General features: G+C 42.0%; 2 protein-coding genes across 2 annotated transcripts in view; one reads left to right on the top strand and one right to left on the bottom strand.

Annotated features, from left to right (window-relative positions):
• The window catches only part of LOC121918980 (inner centromere protein-like), a 34,157-nt gene extending 20,370 nt beyond the window's left edge, over positions 1–13,787 (bottom strand). Inside the window, 4 exon segments of the mRNA XM_042445119.1 lie at positions 100–411; positions 4,367–4,474; positions 5,345–5,489; positions 13,753–13,787. Of these exon segments, the coding sequence (XP_042301053.1) occupies positions 100–411; positions 4,367–4,474; positions 5,345–5,472 (548 nt within the window). The 5' untranslated portion in view covers positions 5,473–5,489; positions 13,753–13,787.
• Positions 1–18,469, top strand: part of LOC121918981 (inner centromere protein-like) — a 73,823-nt gene that overhangs the window by 38,021 nt on the left and 17,333 nt on the right. Inside the window, exons 2-3 of the mRNA XM_042445120.1 lie at positions 16,510–16,650; positions 17,618–17,731. Coding sequence (XP_042301054.1) covers positions 16,510–16,650; positions 17,618–17,731 — 255 coding nt within the window. The remainder of the gene's footprint in view (positions 1–16,509; positions 16,651–17,617; positions 17,732–18,469) is intronic.

Genomic DNA, 18,469 nt, shown 5'->3' with positions numbered 1-18,469 from the left:
GTGCTGCTCAGGGCAACCTTCTCTTTCTGGGGTGGTGTTTTTGCCATCTGCAATTCAGCACTCCTCCACTCATTAGCGCTGATTTCTACCAATGGTGATTTCTTTCTAAGGGACTCATCACACAATGTGCTGCTCAGGGCAACCTTCTCTTTCTGGGGTGGTGTTTTTGCCATCTGCAATTCAGCACTCCTCCTCTCATTAGCGCTGATTTCTACCAGTGGTATCCGCCCTTCCATTAAATGTATACTTGGTTTCTTAAAAGCATCATGTGAGGTCCTGGCTGACCTGAGAGCTCGAGAACGAGTCATACGGCAACAAGGTGAGAAGTTGTCTGTATTACTTTTTGTAATGTCCAAATCCACTTGGCAAATCTGTTTAGAAGATGACCGGTTACCATCTCTTTTTGACAATCTGATAAAAAGATACAGTCAGGAAAATAACAGGATACAAGTTCATTGCAGAGTAGTTATTATGATGAAAGTAGAATTAGTTAGTCAAATAAAGTCAAATCAGAGACGATTTTCGTTACATACAGAAGGCAAAACTAATTTAAAAAATTCCTACCCCTTTGATCTTGGAATAGTCAACAGTATGGCTGAGTTTGGGGAAAGCTTAGCAAAGAGAGTGAATAGTCACAAACTTTCACTGACAGATGAGTTAAGCAAAGCTTTGGTTGACTATTAATGGTGGGTTAGCAATTATTTTACACATTGCCTTTTCATCAATAAACTTGAGGTAGCTTAAAGCAAACTACAGTTAAAATAAATACATGTACAAAACAGGGTCCTTAATCCTCTGGGTAAAGCTGATGATCAGAATGAGCTTCCCTTCACATTTGTAGTCCCAGTACACCTGGCATTTGGAATTCTGTGAAATGGGTATAGAGTGTAATCACCTGGAGCTTCATATCCCACCCATGGAGCTCATAACGTCTTGTCCTAAGTTTCTCTTCAACTCTACAGTACCGAGAGCATCTAGATGCTGGAGTAGAATGATACTGAAGGGCATTTATTTACCTCACTTGGCTGATATTAAAGAAAAACTATTCTAATAAGGAGAAGCCATTTAATGATGAACAGTTGTTTTATTAGACTGCAATAAATGGGTTTCTTCTAATATTTAACGTATAACCTACATGAAGTTTTGATAAATATTTCATTAGTTTGCTAACTTAAATTCAAGATGAATTGCTCAGTTGCCAATCCCAATATGACAATTAGCCTATTGCCTCTGAAAATGTTTCTACAGTGTAGAAATAGTGCAGTTTGACACCACTGTAGCTCCATCCTGGGATTTGTAGTTTTGCAAGGTCTTCAGCCTTCTCTGCCAAAGAGTGCTGGTGCCTCACAAAACTACAAATCCCAGGATTCTGTAGGATGGAGCTATGGCCTGTTACCGACAGGCGTAAAGTACGTCCTGGGGACGTACTAGGGTTAGGGAAAGTGCGTGCCTTATGCACGCACCTAACCCTAGTATGTCACCAGAACGTACAAAATGGCAGCGCCATATACACATACACGCCGCCGTTATGAACGTGCCACCTCCAAATGGGGTGGCACGGACGTGACGTCTTTGCAGAGGAGCTCCTTCCGCGATTTGCATCGCTGGCACAGCATTTAGTGGCCCCTTTCTCCTCCTCCCCGCCGCCATTGGGTGTCCTTGGGGCATGAAGCCCCAAGGACACCTATTTCCAGGCCACGGGGAAGTGGTCTTTTGCCGCTTCCCCGCGGCCTGGAAAGCGGCGGATCGGGGCCTCGGAGGCTGCCACTCTGGCAGCTGAGGCCCCGATCCGGCAGGGAAAGGAGCACCTACAGGCCACCCCAAAGGGGCGGTCTGTAACATGCCTATGGCACTTAAAATTGTGTCAAACTGCATCATTTCTAACTTGTAGATGCATCCACCCATTATTTGTCATTCATTGTACCTCCTGGTATGATCAAAATGGGATATGAATGAAGCTTTCTATTAGTGCCTTCTTTTGCACATGTCTGATGCACAGGCCAATAAATGAGCTATTAATCTAAACTGGCAGTTTATTACTATTTGAAGGTTCTACACAAGTAAAAAAAAAAACAATAGGTTATATGGCAGTTCCACCATCATCTTATACAGCTGTTTCCCCTTTATTATTTCTTCATTTCTTTTCAGAAAAGAGAGCAGATATTTTAGAAAGACTTTTATTTCACTGCAGATAGATTCAGAGTTCTTCTTAGATGAAATATAATTCAGTTAGCTCATAATTTGGATTTGATGTTATTTAACTTTTATTATACAAATCTTAAACCCCAATTTCCACAAAACATCATAAACAGAATCACACAAATAGGCAACCACAGTAACAAGTAACACAAAATATAAAATTAAATTGCAGATATACTGCTCAATCACTTCCACATTACCTAATTTACAAAATATTCCTCCAAATTATTGTTATTGCTTAAACCTCTAATTCTCAATAAAGTAATTTTATGAAATTTTGTTAGATCTACCTTAACTCTTGTCCTAGAGTCCCTAGTACATCATGCTCTTTCTAAATTTAGTGTTTACAAATATAATCTTAATCAAATTTTATTCCATAGAACAGATCCAAACAGTGCCATTCCTCTTTCATCATGTCTGTTGTACACTCTCTCACAGTTGCTGTCAAAATATCTAAACTTTTTTGCTTCTCTTAACTTAATTAACCAATCTTCTTCCATTGGGATTTGGGCATTTTTCCAATACTGAGAATATAAAATTCTTGCTAAAGTAACCATATACAGAACTAACAGAGAATATTTTCTTGCTATTTCCTTTTCTAACTTACACGTCATGTTCCACAAAAAGGATCTAATGGAATATCTATATGCAAAATTTCTACCATGAGTTTTTGTATATTCCTCCAATATTCTGAGACCTTTTCACTTTTCCACCAAAGATGGAAAAAGGTCCCATCTTATTTCAGACATTTCCAGCACTTAATGCAACCTGTGTTATATATTTTATTGATTTTTATAAGGGTCATATATCACCTAAACAACATTTTCATATAGTTTTCTTTATAACTTGGGCATAATGTGATATTTTTTTTTCTTTTCTCCAAAGATTTTTCCCAATCCTCCAGTTCTATTGGTTTCCCAACGTTCTGGGCCCATTTTATCATCAAGTGCTTAACAGACTCATCTTCCAAGTCCCTTTCTTTCAGAGACTTGTAGTATCTTAATAAGTGTTTTTTCTCACTATCTTCAATACTGCTATCCAAATTATTTTTCTCATTTGTAATTCCCTTCATTTTAATGTCAACTCTGAACCTTTCAGCTAGCTGTAGGTATAATTACCAGTTGATCTTAATGTCTTTTGCTTCTAATTGATCTCTTGATTTCAGAGAGGCAATATTATTATTCTTCCACAGTAACAGACCTTTGTACTTAATCCAATGTCTGTAATGTTCTTTAGTTCTATTATAAAAATCCTCTTGAGGAGAAACGCATAATGGTATCTTCCTATAATATAAAGCCTTAATCTTGTTCCAAACCTTCAGTAATGCTCTTCTGAGAAAGTGGTGATCAAATTCCTTATGTCTTTAACCTTATTATACCATAAATATGTGTGCAAACTAAACCTTAAATCACAGCATTCTAAAGTAAGCAATCTGTCATTACTTAAGTTGAACCACACTTCCAACCCACACAAGCATGCCGCACAATAATATAACTTAAAATTAGGTAATGCACATCTCCCCTTCTTGCAATTCTCTGTGAGAATCTGCCATCTGACTCTAGTGCATTTTCCTTCCCATAAAAATTTGATGTTATAATCAAATTTTCAAATGAGGAATTATGACAAGGCTTCTGTGGCTCCAATCACTCTGTACAAAGCTTCCCAGATCATACATATCTCAGAAGGATGGTCCCTATTGTACTTGTTTTTGTTCCTTTCACAATTAAAAATATGTTTAAATATTTAAAGAAATATTTAAGACACTTCCCAAGTAATTGGGAACACATTCTTAAATACTCCTATTTCAAACTTACAGCTAAGTATTTTAGTCCCAATCCAATTTTTCTGAGTTGCTCTTTTTGGCCTTCAACTCATTATGGAGACTCTAAGGAGAACCTATCATGTTTCCCCATCTGACATTGCCATTGCCTTCCTCTGAGGCTGAGAATGTGTAATTTCTATGGCCAAGTCAGAATTCCACCTCCAGTCTCCCAGAATCCTTGATCAACACTCAAACCACTATACCTTACTGGCTTTCCCCCCAATCCTAATATTTCCCTCAAATGTCAGTTCAGAATGTCAAACACTACAAAAGCCTGCATGTAGATTCTAAACCATCCCAACTTTCATCACCTACTCCATAGACATAAAAAATGTTCCATCTTACCTCTTTTTGGCAAACTGGTCATGCTTAGCAGATGAAAAACGCTTCTTTTTCTGGCGATTTTTCTGAGATGGAGTTTTTGGCATCAGCAATGGTTCTCCATTGAAGCTGCTGCTTTGACACATAATAGAACAAGAGTTGAAATCTATTATTTGGTACAAAAGGCTCAACTATTTCTTATTCCAAACCAATCCATGCAGTTGATGCTGCAAGACTGGAACAGCTGGAATGATGCAAATCAACATCTTCTGCTGATGGAGTGGCATGTTGACAAGTTAATATGATACATATTTCACCTTCATTCTAAAATAACTTCAGGAGAGCCCCAGACCATTGCTATTCCTTTGGAACAATTTAAGACTCACTCCAGTAACAAAAAGTATACTTCAGGTCAAGATACATTACAATAAGAAAAGGTTCTTGCACCAACCTGATTCTTGATCTAGGCAATGATTCCTAACCTGGCCAGTGTACCAATATATATTTATAATTCAAGAAATGTTCTACATATTACAGAATGACAGACTGAGCTGATCAAATTCTACCTTGTATTACTTTAACCATTAGACAGATATATAACCTAAGATCAAGAATTCCTAATAGGTATGGTCTACGAAGGCCTTAGCCTTCAAATAAGCAATATTTGCTTATTTGTACAGAAAGAAGCACATGGAAGATGTAATTCAATAAAATATAACTTTGAATTGAAAAGGCACATGGCCTTCATAGCTAAATGTTTTATGGTTATGCTTTTAGATTGCTGAAAAAACAATTCAATTGCAGTTGTGTGGGAAACATAGAAATTTTAAGAATTTCTTCGTACCAGCTACATTTACAAGGGACTTACAGCTCCCTTGATTTACGGTTCATCCAGCTAGGCTGACAAGCAACATACAGTTTTGGGACTGTAACAGTTTCAACAGATGTAAGAGACAAAGAACTGGGTTTTGGCGCCTTTTCCAGCATAACTCTAGATTTTACCTGCTGGACATCTTGATTGCTTCTTCAAGAATCTCACCCATCCACACAAAGTCTCTGTTTTCAATATTCTGCAGAAATTCATCAAGTTTCTTTTGTGACTCTTCCTCTAGTCTTGCAAAGAGTGCCATCTTCACCGTGGCTTGGTCTGCAAAAGCCAAACCAGTTCTTATTAAAACAACAGAAATGCCTCACACTCTAAGGCTGCAACCACACTGCATAAATAGTCCAGGTTGACACAGTTTTAACTGCCTTAACTAAATGCTATGGAATTCTGATAACTGTAGTTTTGTCAAACACTTAGCCTTCTCTCAGGGAGCTCTGGTGCCACAACAAATTCCCAGAATTCCATAGCATTGAGCTATAGCAGTTAAAGTGGTATCAACCTGGATTATTTCTGCAGCGCAGATGAAGCTTAAAACAGCAAATCCAAGCACATACCTTACTTCACAATGGCGCGTTATAGACCGCTCAGAATGGGCGGTCTTGCGCTGCTGCCGGTTGCAGCGTGGAGGAGCTGCAGCAGCCAAACCGTGGGGCTCCTCTGCGCTTCTCTTTGCGGTGCGGATATGACGCTGCAAGGTGCCAATGGCGCACTCAAAGTGTCATATGCACCACGCGGACGCAGTGCATCCGCTACGTAAAGATGGCGGCCCCCGTGTGGAACGGGTGCCACCATTTTGTACGGACTCGGTCCATATTAGGGTTAGGGGCGTCCCTTCTGGACGCCCCTTTCTAACCTTAATACCGACCCAGTCCGTACTTTATGCCCGTCTGTAACGGGCCTGTGACTCTACTTTAGATAACAATCCTAAATACATTTAGCTTACCTTTAAACTGAATATTCGGAGGCAAGCAACTATCAGTAGTTTCACTTTTAATCAAAATCAAATAACCATCTTGAAAGAGTGTGCATGTGGCCTGCCAATTTACAGTGACCACATGAATTTCATAGGGTTTAAATGCTCAGAGGTAGTTTTGCCAGGTGTATTAAGGTTTGTGTTCAGAAACTACAGCTAGTACAAAATGCAGCAGTTAGGCACCCTAGTACGTAATCTAACCTTGCACCTACTAACCTACAACTGAAGGGCCCATACTGGCTGCCAGTTTACTCAAGAGCTAAATTTAATATGTTGCTAACATACAAAGCCTTAAAAACCAAGGTTCAAGATACCTCAAGGAACGCTGCCTGTAAATGACAGCTCCAAGACCACCCGCATACCCAGAAAGTACATTATTGTCTGGGCTACAGTTCACACATTTTTATTTCGCAGCGAGAAAGTGAAGGGTCTTCTTCCTAGCAGTGTGCAATCCATAGAACAATGTCTTCCTGCAATTCCATCAAGCCTCAATTCTGGCATGCTTTCAGTATTTATTGAAACAGATTTGTTTTTCCCAGCATCCATAAGCTGTTGAGAACTCTCCTATACTGGTATATATTGCTTTGATGTGTTTTACCAGATTGTTTAATGGTGTTGCTTTAAGTCATTTTGAACAATAATGGCGCCATGCCAGATTTGCCAACACATTCATGAGGAATAGCCCTTAGACAAAAAACTTTTTTTAGTAGCACTGAACCCTTGTAGGGTTTGCAAAGCTCTAAAATGCAAACTTCAAAACACCTAAATATCAAAATCTTAGAGAGCAGACCCATAATTTAAGCATCTTCTGTCACCCAAAATATGACTGGTAACTAACATCCACAACAACCACCCAAAAAAGCACATTTTCCCAGGTTTAATAAGTACCTTAAGAGAAAAGTCTGGGAACAGGCGATGAGAAAGCAAGTATTCATAAGGACTGACACACAAACCCTAACTGCTCCTGAACTTCCTTTAGAGCTGAATAATAATAAAGGTAAAGGAAACAACAACAAACTTACACAGGATTCCTGTAGCTTCCACACAGTAACTCATAACAACAACAGTCCATACCATTCCTTGGGAGCATTAGAGCAGCTACTCACCTGCCACCTATCCCTCAGGGTCAGCTTAACTGTTTGGACTAGGCTTCATCCACACTGCAGAAACAATCCAGTTTGAAACCGCTTCAACCACCATGGCTCAATGCTACAGAATCCTGGGATTTGTAGTTCTGTGGAGTGGGATATCTAGCCTTCTGTCAGAGAACTGTGGAGCCACAACCAACTCTAAATCCCAGGATTCTCAAAGGACGCAGCCATGGCAGTTAAACCGGTGTCAAACTGGATTTTAACTGTACCGTTTTTAATCTTGTAAGCCGCTCTGAGCCCCAGTTTTGGGGAAAGGATGAGATAATAATAATAATAATAACAACAATAAGTAAAGTCAAAGGCTTTCATGGCATCCGACATCCATAGCCGGGGGGGGGGAGGGTTGGTGGGTTTTTCGGGTTACGCGGCCATGTTCTAGAAGAGTTTGTTCCTGGTGTTTGGCCAGCACCTGTGGCTAGCTTCTCCAAAGAAGAGAACAACAAAGCTATTAGAGAAGGTAACAACAACAACAGCAATAATAATAATGTGCGGGTGCTGCCTAAACTACTCAGGAACCATAGAAATCCGTTGGCTTTGGTTTCAAGAGGGCCCTGAGTTACAACAGGGAACACGACCCTGAAGACCACGAAACTCCCCCCCCCCCGGGGACCAAATAGCCAGAGACACAGGCTGCATCTGCATTGTGGACATAAAGCGGTTTGACTGCGTTTTAAGTGCCATGGCGCCCCAACTAACGACCATGCCCAGAATTCCAGAGCATGGAGCCATGGCACTTCAACTGGTGTCAAACCGCTCTATTTCCACAATGCAGACGCAGCCTAAATCACTCCAGCCTGCCTTAGGCCTTCTTCTCCCTCCCTGCCGCCCCCCTCCGGGACTCACACGCCGCTTGGCCCCGGGAGCAGCTCCAACGCAACTTCCACGAACGAACGAAGCAAGCGTCCTCCCCTGCTGCGGCGGCTCCCGCTACAATTTTCAAAGAGCGTCACTCCCGCGCGCTCCAATCAGAAGCGCGCCTTTCCGGAACGGCGACGGCGATTGGCTGAGGGGCAACCCGGGGTTTTCGAGAGCCAGAGGAAGCCGAGGAAAAGGGAAATGATGGAGGAGGCGGGGAGGAGGAAGTGTCATAGGGTCTGTTGAATTCAAAGCTATGGCCGTGTTATTCTGTGGAATCAGTACGGAGAGAGATCTTGCAGCACCTTTGAGACTCACTGAGAGAAAGAAGCTGGCAGCATGAGCTTTCCTAGACTTTAGCCTACTTCCTCAGATGCATTTAGTCCCAAATCCTAAATGCACCTGAGGAAGCAGGCTTACGTCTACCAAAGCTCATGCTGCCAGCTTCTTTCTCTCAGTGAGTCTCAAAGGTGCTGCAAGATCTTTGACTCTGTGGTGGTTAAGAAAAGGAAAGACTTTTGTTCTAAGACACAGCCGTGTTTGTCTGGGGAGTCAGGTCCAGAACATACTGCAGAAATAGCCCAGTTTGAGACCGCTTTAACTGCCCTGGCTCGGTGCTAGGGAATCCTGGGAACTGTAGTTTATTGTGGCACCAGAGCTCTCTGAAGGCTAAATGTCTCGCAAAACTACAGTTCCCAGAATTCTCCAGCATTGAGTCAGGGCAGCTGAAGTGGTTTTAAACTGGATTATTTTTGTAGTGTGCAAAGGGTCCTTGCAGCCCCTCTTTGAGACTCGCCAGAGAGAGGAGCTTTCCTAGCCTTGAGGCCACTTCCAAACTTGCACCCCTCCTAGGGAATTCCCACTCAGGAAGTGGGCTCAAGTCTAGGAAAGCTCATGCTCCCAGCTTCTCTCTCTGTCTCTCAGTCAGCCTCAAAAGTGCTGCAAGGTCCCTTGGCATAAAATGCTTTTGTGGAGCCTTTTCTTGTTGGGTGCCTCCAAGTCATTTTGGACTTATGATGACCCTGAGGAAAACCTATAATGGGATTTTTATTGGCAAGATTTGTTTGGGGTGCCTTTGCCTTCCCCTGAGGCTGAGTGTGACTTGCCCAAGGTCACCCAGCAGGTTTCCATGGCTGAGCTGGGATTCGAACCCAGGTCTCCAGAGTCATAGTCCAACGCTCAAACCACAACACCACACTGGCTCTCTTTAGTTTTAGTTTTGTGGGGCCTTTAAGACTTAGCGTATTTTATTGAGTCTAAGCTTTCATGAGCAGCAACCCTCTTAGTATATTCAGGGGTAAAATCTTCCTCCTACCTGCTCCAAAACTGAAATGGAACATCCTTGCACCCGTAAACAGAAATGGCTATATTGTGCCATGAGCTTTCAAAGACCGCACTGGAGTTAAGAGCCACATTGTGCCAAATTGCAAGGAGCAGTTTGCATGGGTGGGAGTGGGCACAGATTGGAAACAGATCAGAGAGAAATTAAATCTGTGGGAAACTACAGATCCCCAAGTCTGTTTTGTGGTGATGCCATATTAGGCCAACCTTAATTACGCAGAAGTCTCAGTGCTCCCTTTCAAAAACATTTCTGCATCACGCAAGATTAGTTTTCAAAAGCATGAAAGGGTCGGAGAGGGAAATGAAAATTGTTGAGCTATCTACATGTCCCCTTCAGATTGTGTGTGACAAACAATTGGTTCAATTTAGGATTCCACCCCCACCACCATCTAGCCCTTAGTTTACTGGAAATATAAACCATAAAGGTTTAGTTACAGGGTTTCAACAGGGGCCTTTCAAGGCGATTCAAACTGCCCCCTAAACTGAACACTGTCATTTCCTCCATCCACCCATCACAGAGTTAAAAAAATAAACACCTTTAACTGATGAAGAAAACTTAGTTTTTGAAAGCAACCACAACTTTTGTTCAATTTTAGTTGACGTAATAGATTAGTACTGTATTACCATGAAAGTCCCATCAGCATCATTTACTTGACTTTGAAATTCCATGGTGAAGGCAGCTACTCCTGCATTTGTATGGCTTTACTACCCACAATGTCAACCTGGTTATTAACACTACGTTTCATAAAACAGATGTTGGTTGCCCTTAAGAAAAATCTTGATATTAAGTAAACCAGTACTCATACACTGGATGAGTACACTTTGGTTTAAAAAGCTCCATTTGGTTAAAAAAGCTCTGTTTGTGACTCTGTGGTGGCTAAGAAAAGAAAAGAGTTTTGTTCTAAGATACAACCGTGTTCATCTGGGGAGTCAAGTCCAAAACACACATGAATATTCTGCAGGAGGCAAGAATTGTGAACTACATAACCAGTAGTCTTTTTAACTTTGGTTTCTTCAAGGTTAGCATCCTGGAAGAATAGAATCATAGAGTTGGAAGAGACCATCCAGTCCAACTCCCTGCCATGCAGGAGCTCTCAGTCAAAGCACCCCTGACACAGGGACGTAGCCAAGTGGGGGTCCAGGGGGTCCGGACCCACCCCTCTTCATTAGATACAATGCCCCAATATAATGGTGGCACTTAGTCTGGACCCCCCCCCCTTCCCAAAATCCTGGCTACGTCCCTGCCTGACAGATGGCAATCCAGCCTCTGTTTAAAGACCTCCAAATGAGGAGACTCCACCACTCTCCAAGGGAATGTGTTCCACTGTGAAACAGCCCTTACTGTCAGGAAGCTTCTCCTAATGTTGAGGTGGAATCTCTTTTCCTGGAGCTTGCATCTATTGTTCTGGGTCCTATTCTCTAAACAACAAGCATAGGCCACGAAGGCTCAAGTAATAATAATTGTATTGTTCCTTAGGGTGCCAGGGGGCTCTTGCCTAATTCTAAGAGAAAACCAGGAAAGGAACCCTTTGGAATGAATAAAACAAACTCCTTTTTCTCTCATGAAGAAAGAACGATAGGATTGTTGCTGTGTGCCTTCAAGTTATTGCTGATTTATGGCAACCCTATCATAGGGTTTTCTTGTCAAGATTTGTGGAGTGTTATGTTGAAGTGTGATTGATTTAGATTAAGAATGAGACATTTGTATTTTAAGAGGGGTGGGATTGAGGTATGTTTACTGCGTATTTTAATGTTGTAAGCCGCCCCAATTGTGCTGTGTAGAAGGGCGGGATAAAAATAAATTTTATTATTTATTAATGTTATAAGGAAAGAGTGGTGTGTTTTTTTCTTTCTGTTTTAATTATAAGATATTAAAATTAAAAGTACAATAAACTGAACACAGGAAACTTATATATGAAAGGAATGGGGAAAGGATTAAGAGATACACTGTCTTGGCAAATGGGAAGTCAATGTGTTATTTTTTTATTTACTGCTTTGTTTTGTTTTGAGAGGGATATATATATAGAGAGAGAGAGGGGGGGAAGGTTGTGGGTTGTAGTGTCTTGCGCTTCTATATGATTTATATGGTTACAAGTGTGTGTGTGTGTTAATATATCATTTAAAATACTGTTTATAAGTCGACCTCATGTATAAGTCGAGGGCAGGTTTTGAGGGCAAAATTATGGATTTTTATATGACTTGTGGATAAGTTGAGGGTAAAACTTAGGTTCATGCAACAAAGGACCTAAATGATGAAGCAAAGGAGAACAATGCCAAAGAACCTACAAAATTATGGCAGGCATAACTGTTTTGTCTCACACTAGAGGCTGGATGGAAGAGAGAGTAGGAGGAGGTCAGTGCTTCCAGGACAGATTGCACTCTTGCCTTTAATCAGGGGGTGGTTCTCTTTTTAATAAGATTTAAAGAATGGTACTGTGGATAAGTCGACCTAGGTTTTTGGGGTCACTTTTTGGACTAAACTTTCTAGACTTATAGATGAGTATATACAATATATATATATTTTAAAAAATTATGCACAGTCCTCTGAACCTGAGTGTGTTTCGATGGCTGAGGCTGGATTATGTGAACAATCATTAAGAGTTATTGGCCACATCTGCACTGCAGAATTAATCCAGTTTGACACCACTTTAACTGCCATGGCTCAGTATTACAGAATCCTGGAATTTGTATTTCTGTGAGACATTTAGCCTTCACTGTCAGAGAGCTCTGGTGCCACAACGAACTACAAACACCAGGATTCCATAGCATTGAGCCATGACAGTTAAAGCGGTGTCAAACTGGATTAATTCTGCAGTGCAGATGTAGCTTGTGTTCAACACTCAAACCACTACACCATGCTGTCAATCTGGATGGTATCATATACACACACACGCGACACACTCCTCCATATTTGTGGCACTGATTATTCACGGATTTGATTAATATGTCCTCTCTAGGAATATCTAATCCTCCAGCGCAATTCTATGATCAACCTTAACTAAAAGTTGCACTGTAAGACCTAGAGATTCCTAGATAGAACCCTCCATTAGGCATTTCTAGCTCCTCCAGTGCAGTTCTCCTTCCCTGGAGGTCTTTAAACAGAGACTGGATGGCCATCTGTCGGGATGCTTTGATTGAGAGCTCCTGCATGGCAGGGGGCTAGACTGGATGGCCCTTGTGGTCTCTTCCAACTCCACGATTCTATTCTATGGTCAATGTCTGGCAGATGTTGACCACAGAGTTGCACTGTAGGACTTAGAGATCCCTAGGGAGGTGTCTGCTCAGGTTAAAAACATGGTTGTTTTTGTTATTTGCAGTTTTCCATATTCACAGAGGTCTTGGGCCCTTAACCCTATCAAATATGGAGGGACAAGTGTGTGTGTGTTTATGATGCTATATGACAGTGATGGCGAACCTATGGCACGCGTGCCAGAGGTGGCACTTAGAGCCCTTTCTGTGGACACATGTGCCATCACCCCAGCACAGAGTTTGCCAGAGTTTGTTACAAGAAGGCCAGAGGGACATGGCACTTTGCAATAAAGAAGTGGGTTTTGGGTTGCAGGTTGGGCACTCGGCCTCGAAAAGGTTCACCATCACTGCTATATGATTTTAAAGTTGCCCACACCTTTTTCTGTTGTTGTGTGTCTTCCAGTCCTTTCCAACTTATGCTGACACTAATATAGTGGGTTTTTCTTGGCAAACTTTCTTCAGAGGAGGTTTGCCATGGCCATCCCGCTCTGAGGAGGCTGAGAGAGTGTGACTCACCCAAGGTCTCCCAATGGGTTTCCTATTACATCAAAAGGTAGTTTTTCTGAAAACTGCACTTTGGGCTTATGGCAACCCTAATAAAACTGTAAAAACATCCTTATAATTATTGGCAAATTTCTGGGGGGGGGGGGGGTTTGCATTGGCCATCCTCTGAGGCTGAGAGAGTGTGATTGCCCAAGGTCACCCAGTGGGTTTACATGGCCTAGATGGGCCCTCTGTTTATTTATTATTTGTTTATTTACTGTATTTATACCCCGCCCTTCAGCCCTAAAGGCTCTCAGAGCGGCTTATTATTATTATTATTATTATTATTAACTAGACGGTTCCCTGTCCTCAGGCCTGCAATCTAAAAAAAATTACAATCTACTGTTATGAGGCTAATGACCTAAACAGGGGGAAGTCCGAATTCCTCCTTAAAACCCCAAAACAGTCCTACCTGCCAGACGCTCACCTGGATGACAGGGATGGTGCTGAAGTGGGACTTCTGTGTGGTGGCTGTTTAAAGCCTTAACAAACGCGGCCTAGAGACAATCAAGGGAACCCTGCCTTGGACTCTTCTCACAGGTGTTGCCTTGAAGATACTGTATTAAAAAATATCCTTAACAGTCCTCTGAAGCTGAGTGGGTTTCCATGGCTGAGGCTGGGCTATGTGAGCAACCACTGTTAAGAGTCATTGGCCACATCTGCACTGCAGAATTAATCCAGTTTGACACCGCTTTAACTGCCAAGGCTCAGTATTACAGAATCCTGGAATTTGTATTTCTGTGAGACATTTAGCCTTCACTCTCAGAGAGCTCTGGTGCCACAATGAACTACAAACACCAGGATTCCCTAGCATTGAGCCATGGCAGTTAAAACGGTGTCAAACTGGATTAATTCTGCAGAGCAGATGTAGCCTGAGTCCAACACCCAAACCACTACACCATGCTGCCTCCCTGATGGGATGATATCATATAATCACTAGGGTTAGGGGCACAAGACCCCTGTGAATATGGAAAAACTGCAAATAACAAAACCACCATGGTTTTACCTGAGAGGACACCTCTCTAGGTATCTCTAGGTCCTATATATATATATATATCTGATAGGACACTATATGATTCTGAAGTTGCCGGTGCCTCCCAGTCCTTTCTGACTTATGTGGACCCTAAGGCCAAGAACCCATTGTGGGTTTTTCTTGGCCAGCGTTCTTCAGAGGGTCTTGCCATGGCCATCCCCTCCGTCCTGAGGGGGCTGAGAGAGTGGCTTCTTGCCCAAGGTCTCCCTAGGTATGGGCTTCCTGTTGTCCCTTTCCACAGTCCCTGTTACCAGGCTAAAATAAGCCAACTCCGGCTTCCTCCTTAGAAACCGCCTCTGTGCGTCCGCCACCAGGACGAGGACGAAGCCCTATCTCTAGCCTTACTTGCAGGAAGCTCCTCAGCTGAATGACAAATATGGTGCTCAGACAGGAGTGGCCCTTTAAGTGAGCCAATCAGCGTCGAGCACGCGAACGTTTGTCCCGCCCACCCCGCTCGCTCACTCTCTCTCTCTCTCATTCTCTTCCTTATTGGAAGAGGCTGTCTAGCTGGGGCTCGCGCGCGGGGCGGGGGCGGCTCTTTTTAGGCAGGCCGCGCTCTCTCTCTCTCTCTCGCGCATGCGCACGCGTTTCTTCAGGCACGAGGCGGGCAACGATTTTATTGTGGGGCGCCCTTTCTTTCTCTCTCTCTCTCTCTGGAGGCTGCTTTGGCTTCATTTCTGTGGCTGATTGATAACAGAGAGTCAGCCTCACTACGGAAGGAAGGAAGAAGGGGGTATTTTAATTGCTTCTATCTTTGGTTTCTCATAGCAGCAGCAGCAGCAGCAGCAGCCTTGGAACAGATTTCATTTATCTGCCTCCTTGCTTTTAGTCTTGACTTCTCCTGTGAAAAGCCACAGTTCTCTCCCCCAAAACCCAGGCTTGTCCTCCTTTTCCAGGACACGGCCCTCCATTCCAGCCTCCTGCCCGGGAGGAGTTCCAGAGTGCCCTCCATTTGGAGCAGGGCTAAGGAGCATGGCTTTATAGTTCTGCTAGTGTTGCTTTTGCTTAAAGAATTTTGGACTGGCCTACATTTTAAAACAGTGTTTTGTTTGGAATGGAGTACCTTTTCCTGGAATGGCTTACATTTTGGGGTGCCTCCTCGCCCTCCTTTGCAGCTCAGTTAAGATTGAACCCAGGTGCCCTCCATTTCAGCCTTCTGTCCAGGAGGAATTCCAAAAGGCCCTCCCTTTGGACCATGATTAACAAGCATCTATCTATCTATCTATCTATCTATATGAGTGTTTTTTAACTGTTATATGGTCATGCCCAACCTTTTTCTTGGATGTCGTCCATTTTGAGCACAACTCAGGAGCATGCATTTATATTTCCATGAATGCATTTTTATGTTCTCTTTTACCAGTCCTACATTTTTCTGAAATGTCCTCCCTTTTGAGCATGACTAAGAAGCATGAATTCACATTTATATGAGTGCTTTTACCTTTTTATTTTGTGGTGCCTTGTCCTCTTTTGTAGCCAGGACATCTGGCCACCCCGAATCCAGGAGGCCAAAGGTCCTCCTTTTCCAAGGCGTGTCCTCCATTTCAGCCTTCTGTACAGGAGGAATTCCAAAAGGTCCTCCATTTGGACCATGACTAAGAATAATATATGAGTGTGTTTTAGCTGTTGTTTGGTCATGTCCTGTCTTTTTCTTGGATGTCATCCATTTGAGCACAATTAAGAAGCAAGTATTCACATTTATATGAATATATATATATCCTCCGTTTTTCTCAAAGGCCCTACGTTTTGTGGCGCCTTGACCTCTTTTACAGTTAGGACATCTGATTATCCTGAACCAAACAGACAGCTAAACTTGGTTATCTGTAAAAGTAATTGTCCTCCGGCTCCTTCTTCTCAAATCACTTGAAAATTATGGCCATTCCCCTTTAGTGCTGCAACCTTGATCTTACTTGCTTTCTACAAGAAGGCCATTTCAGGTGCTGCACTTTGATTTTCTTTTACATTGCAATGCCATTATTTCCCTTGTCTATTCATTGTCTACTTTGCTTCTTCAGCTTTAATTGTTGACCTTTGGCAAGAATATTGGTCAAATGCTGTATTAGTGTTTGTAGGGGATATAAATAATGAATCAGACATAGAATTCAGCCATCAACTGACTTTTCTCCCTGTTTTAATCAGTGCCATGGCAGAGGCAAGAGGCCCCACTCACCTTCTGGAGGTCTGTAACCAGAAGTTCGCAGAATTCCTGTACAATGCTGAGTATAAATGCTTGATGTGGTTGCGGGAGATTGAGGAGGAAGCCCTGAAGATGTTTGAAAGGTAGGGCTTGTCTTTGAAAAGGATCATCCCTGAATTCTTGCAATGGATTGTTTTCTATTGCTGCCAGGGCAACTTTGATTTGTGGCAGCTCTGTGAGTGAAAGACATTCTGTCCTCAGCCTCAACATCCCTGGTCAGTTCTTGCAGCACTGGCTTCCTTGGCTGAGTCTATATACCTGCCTTGCTCTTTCCTCCTACGTGATAGAATTCAAAGAAATAGCCCTGTTAGTCTGTAGAACCAGTATGTAGAGAGATCTTGTAGCACCTTTGAGACTCACTGAAGGAAAGAAGTTGGCAGTATGAGCATCTGTAGACTTAAGTCTACATTCTCAGATGCTCATGTTGCCTACTTCTTTCTTTCAGTGAGTCTCAGGTGCTACAAGATCTCTACATACTCTTTCCTTCTGCTGTCCACTTTATCTATGATTATCACTTTTTCCCAGTGAGTCATAATCATCTCATGGTGTGTCCAACATGACAGTGGCCTCAATTTAGGCATTTTGTCTTCTAGTGAGAGCTCAGGCTTACTGTAGTATGCTCTCAGATTGACTTTTTGTTTGTTTGGCACTCTATGCCAAAAGAACTGTCCTCCCACACAACACTTTAAATGAGCTTATTTTTCTCTCTCTCCAGTTGCTTTGCACATTGGCTTTTTCAGTCCCACAGGACAGCATACCATACACAGTTCATCTTGGGGAGAAAAGCAAACCTGTCTATGTACTATGCATTTCCTATGCTACATCCTGCTCCTGGCCTGAGTTAAGCTTTTACCACAGAAGTAAACAATTATTTGTAACTGAAGGGTGTTTTTTACTTGATCATGTACATTCTATTGCTATCACTGTGATAAATAATTGTGTTTTGATCTTCCGTAACAGACCCATCATAGTTTTTCACTGTAGTCGCTAACTGCAGCTTTTCGGGGATTTTTTGGGGTTCTTTTTTTGTTTTGTTTTATTCTGCAACAGCAATTTCACTACTGAGCCTGAACTGATGCCCAAAACACCATCTCAGAGAAAGCATCGAAAGAAGAAGCGATCATCATCTTTTAAGGATGAAAATAAAGAATTAACTAGAAAAAGGTAGAAATTGTTTGTTTATTTGGGCTTTGTACTTTTGAAAAAGCTATACTGTATGAAAACTTTTGCCAGTATTATATTTTTCTCCTGATAATTATGTTTTAGCTATATACCCTGACCCATTTATACAGCAAAAATACTCCCTTTTTTGTTTTTTAAAGTTTTATGGAATGTCGCGTGTTATTTATACTTGTCACTCAACAAGAGTGTAGTTAATTTTGTCATATTGACGTCATACTGTCATCTGTTTAGTCAAGGGAGCATTCAAGAGCAGCTTATATTTTGAACATTTTCCTTTCCGAAGCCTCTCTAATTGTTCAGAGAACTTGTAGTACATAGAACTGTTTGTGGAGCATGAGGACATATTCAGTCTTGTACATTTTCTTCTGTTTACTAAAAAAATATGTTCTTCCATGTATCCGTTTAATCCATGCAAATCTCCATTTCAAGTAATGCCTATGTGAATTACCAAGCCTTTAACTGGATATAAATTCTGTAGATGGGATATGGGTTGAATTCCATGTACAACTCACGTTGCGTGTGTTGTTGTTGTGTCAAGTCCTTTCTGACTTAAGGCAACCTTAAGGCTAACCAGGGTTTTCTTGACAATAGAGCTACATTCTTATACTACAAGAAAGAAAAGGAATAGCCTTCAACAAATGTTTTATTGAAAACCAGACTATGTTATGAAACAAAACAACCAGGTAGACAAATTAGACAACCAACTAAACAAAAACATTC

This window comes from Sceloporus undulatus, chromosome 1 (assembly GCF_019175285.1).
Source record: "Sceloporus undulatus isolate JIND9_A2432 ecotype Alabama chromosome 1, SceUnd_v1.1, whole genome shotgun sequence".
Taxonomy (NCBI): domain Eukaryota; kingdom Metazoa; phylum Chordata; class Lepidosauria; order Squamata; family Phrynosomatidae; genus Sceloporus; species Sceloporus undulatus.
The sequence above is the reverse complement of the archived record's forward strand: the minus strand, read 5'-3'. Positions and strand labels throughout refer to the sequence as shown.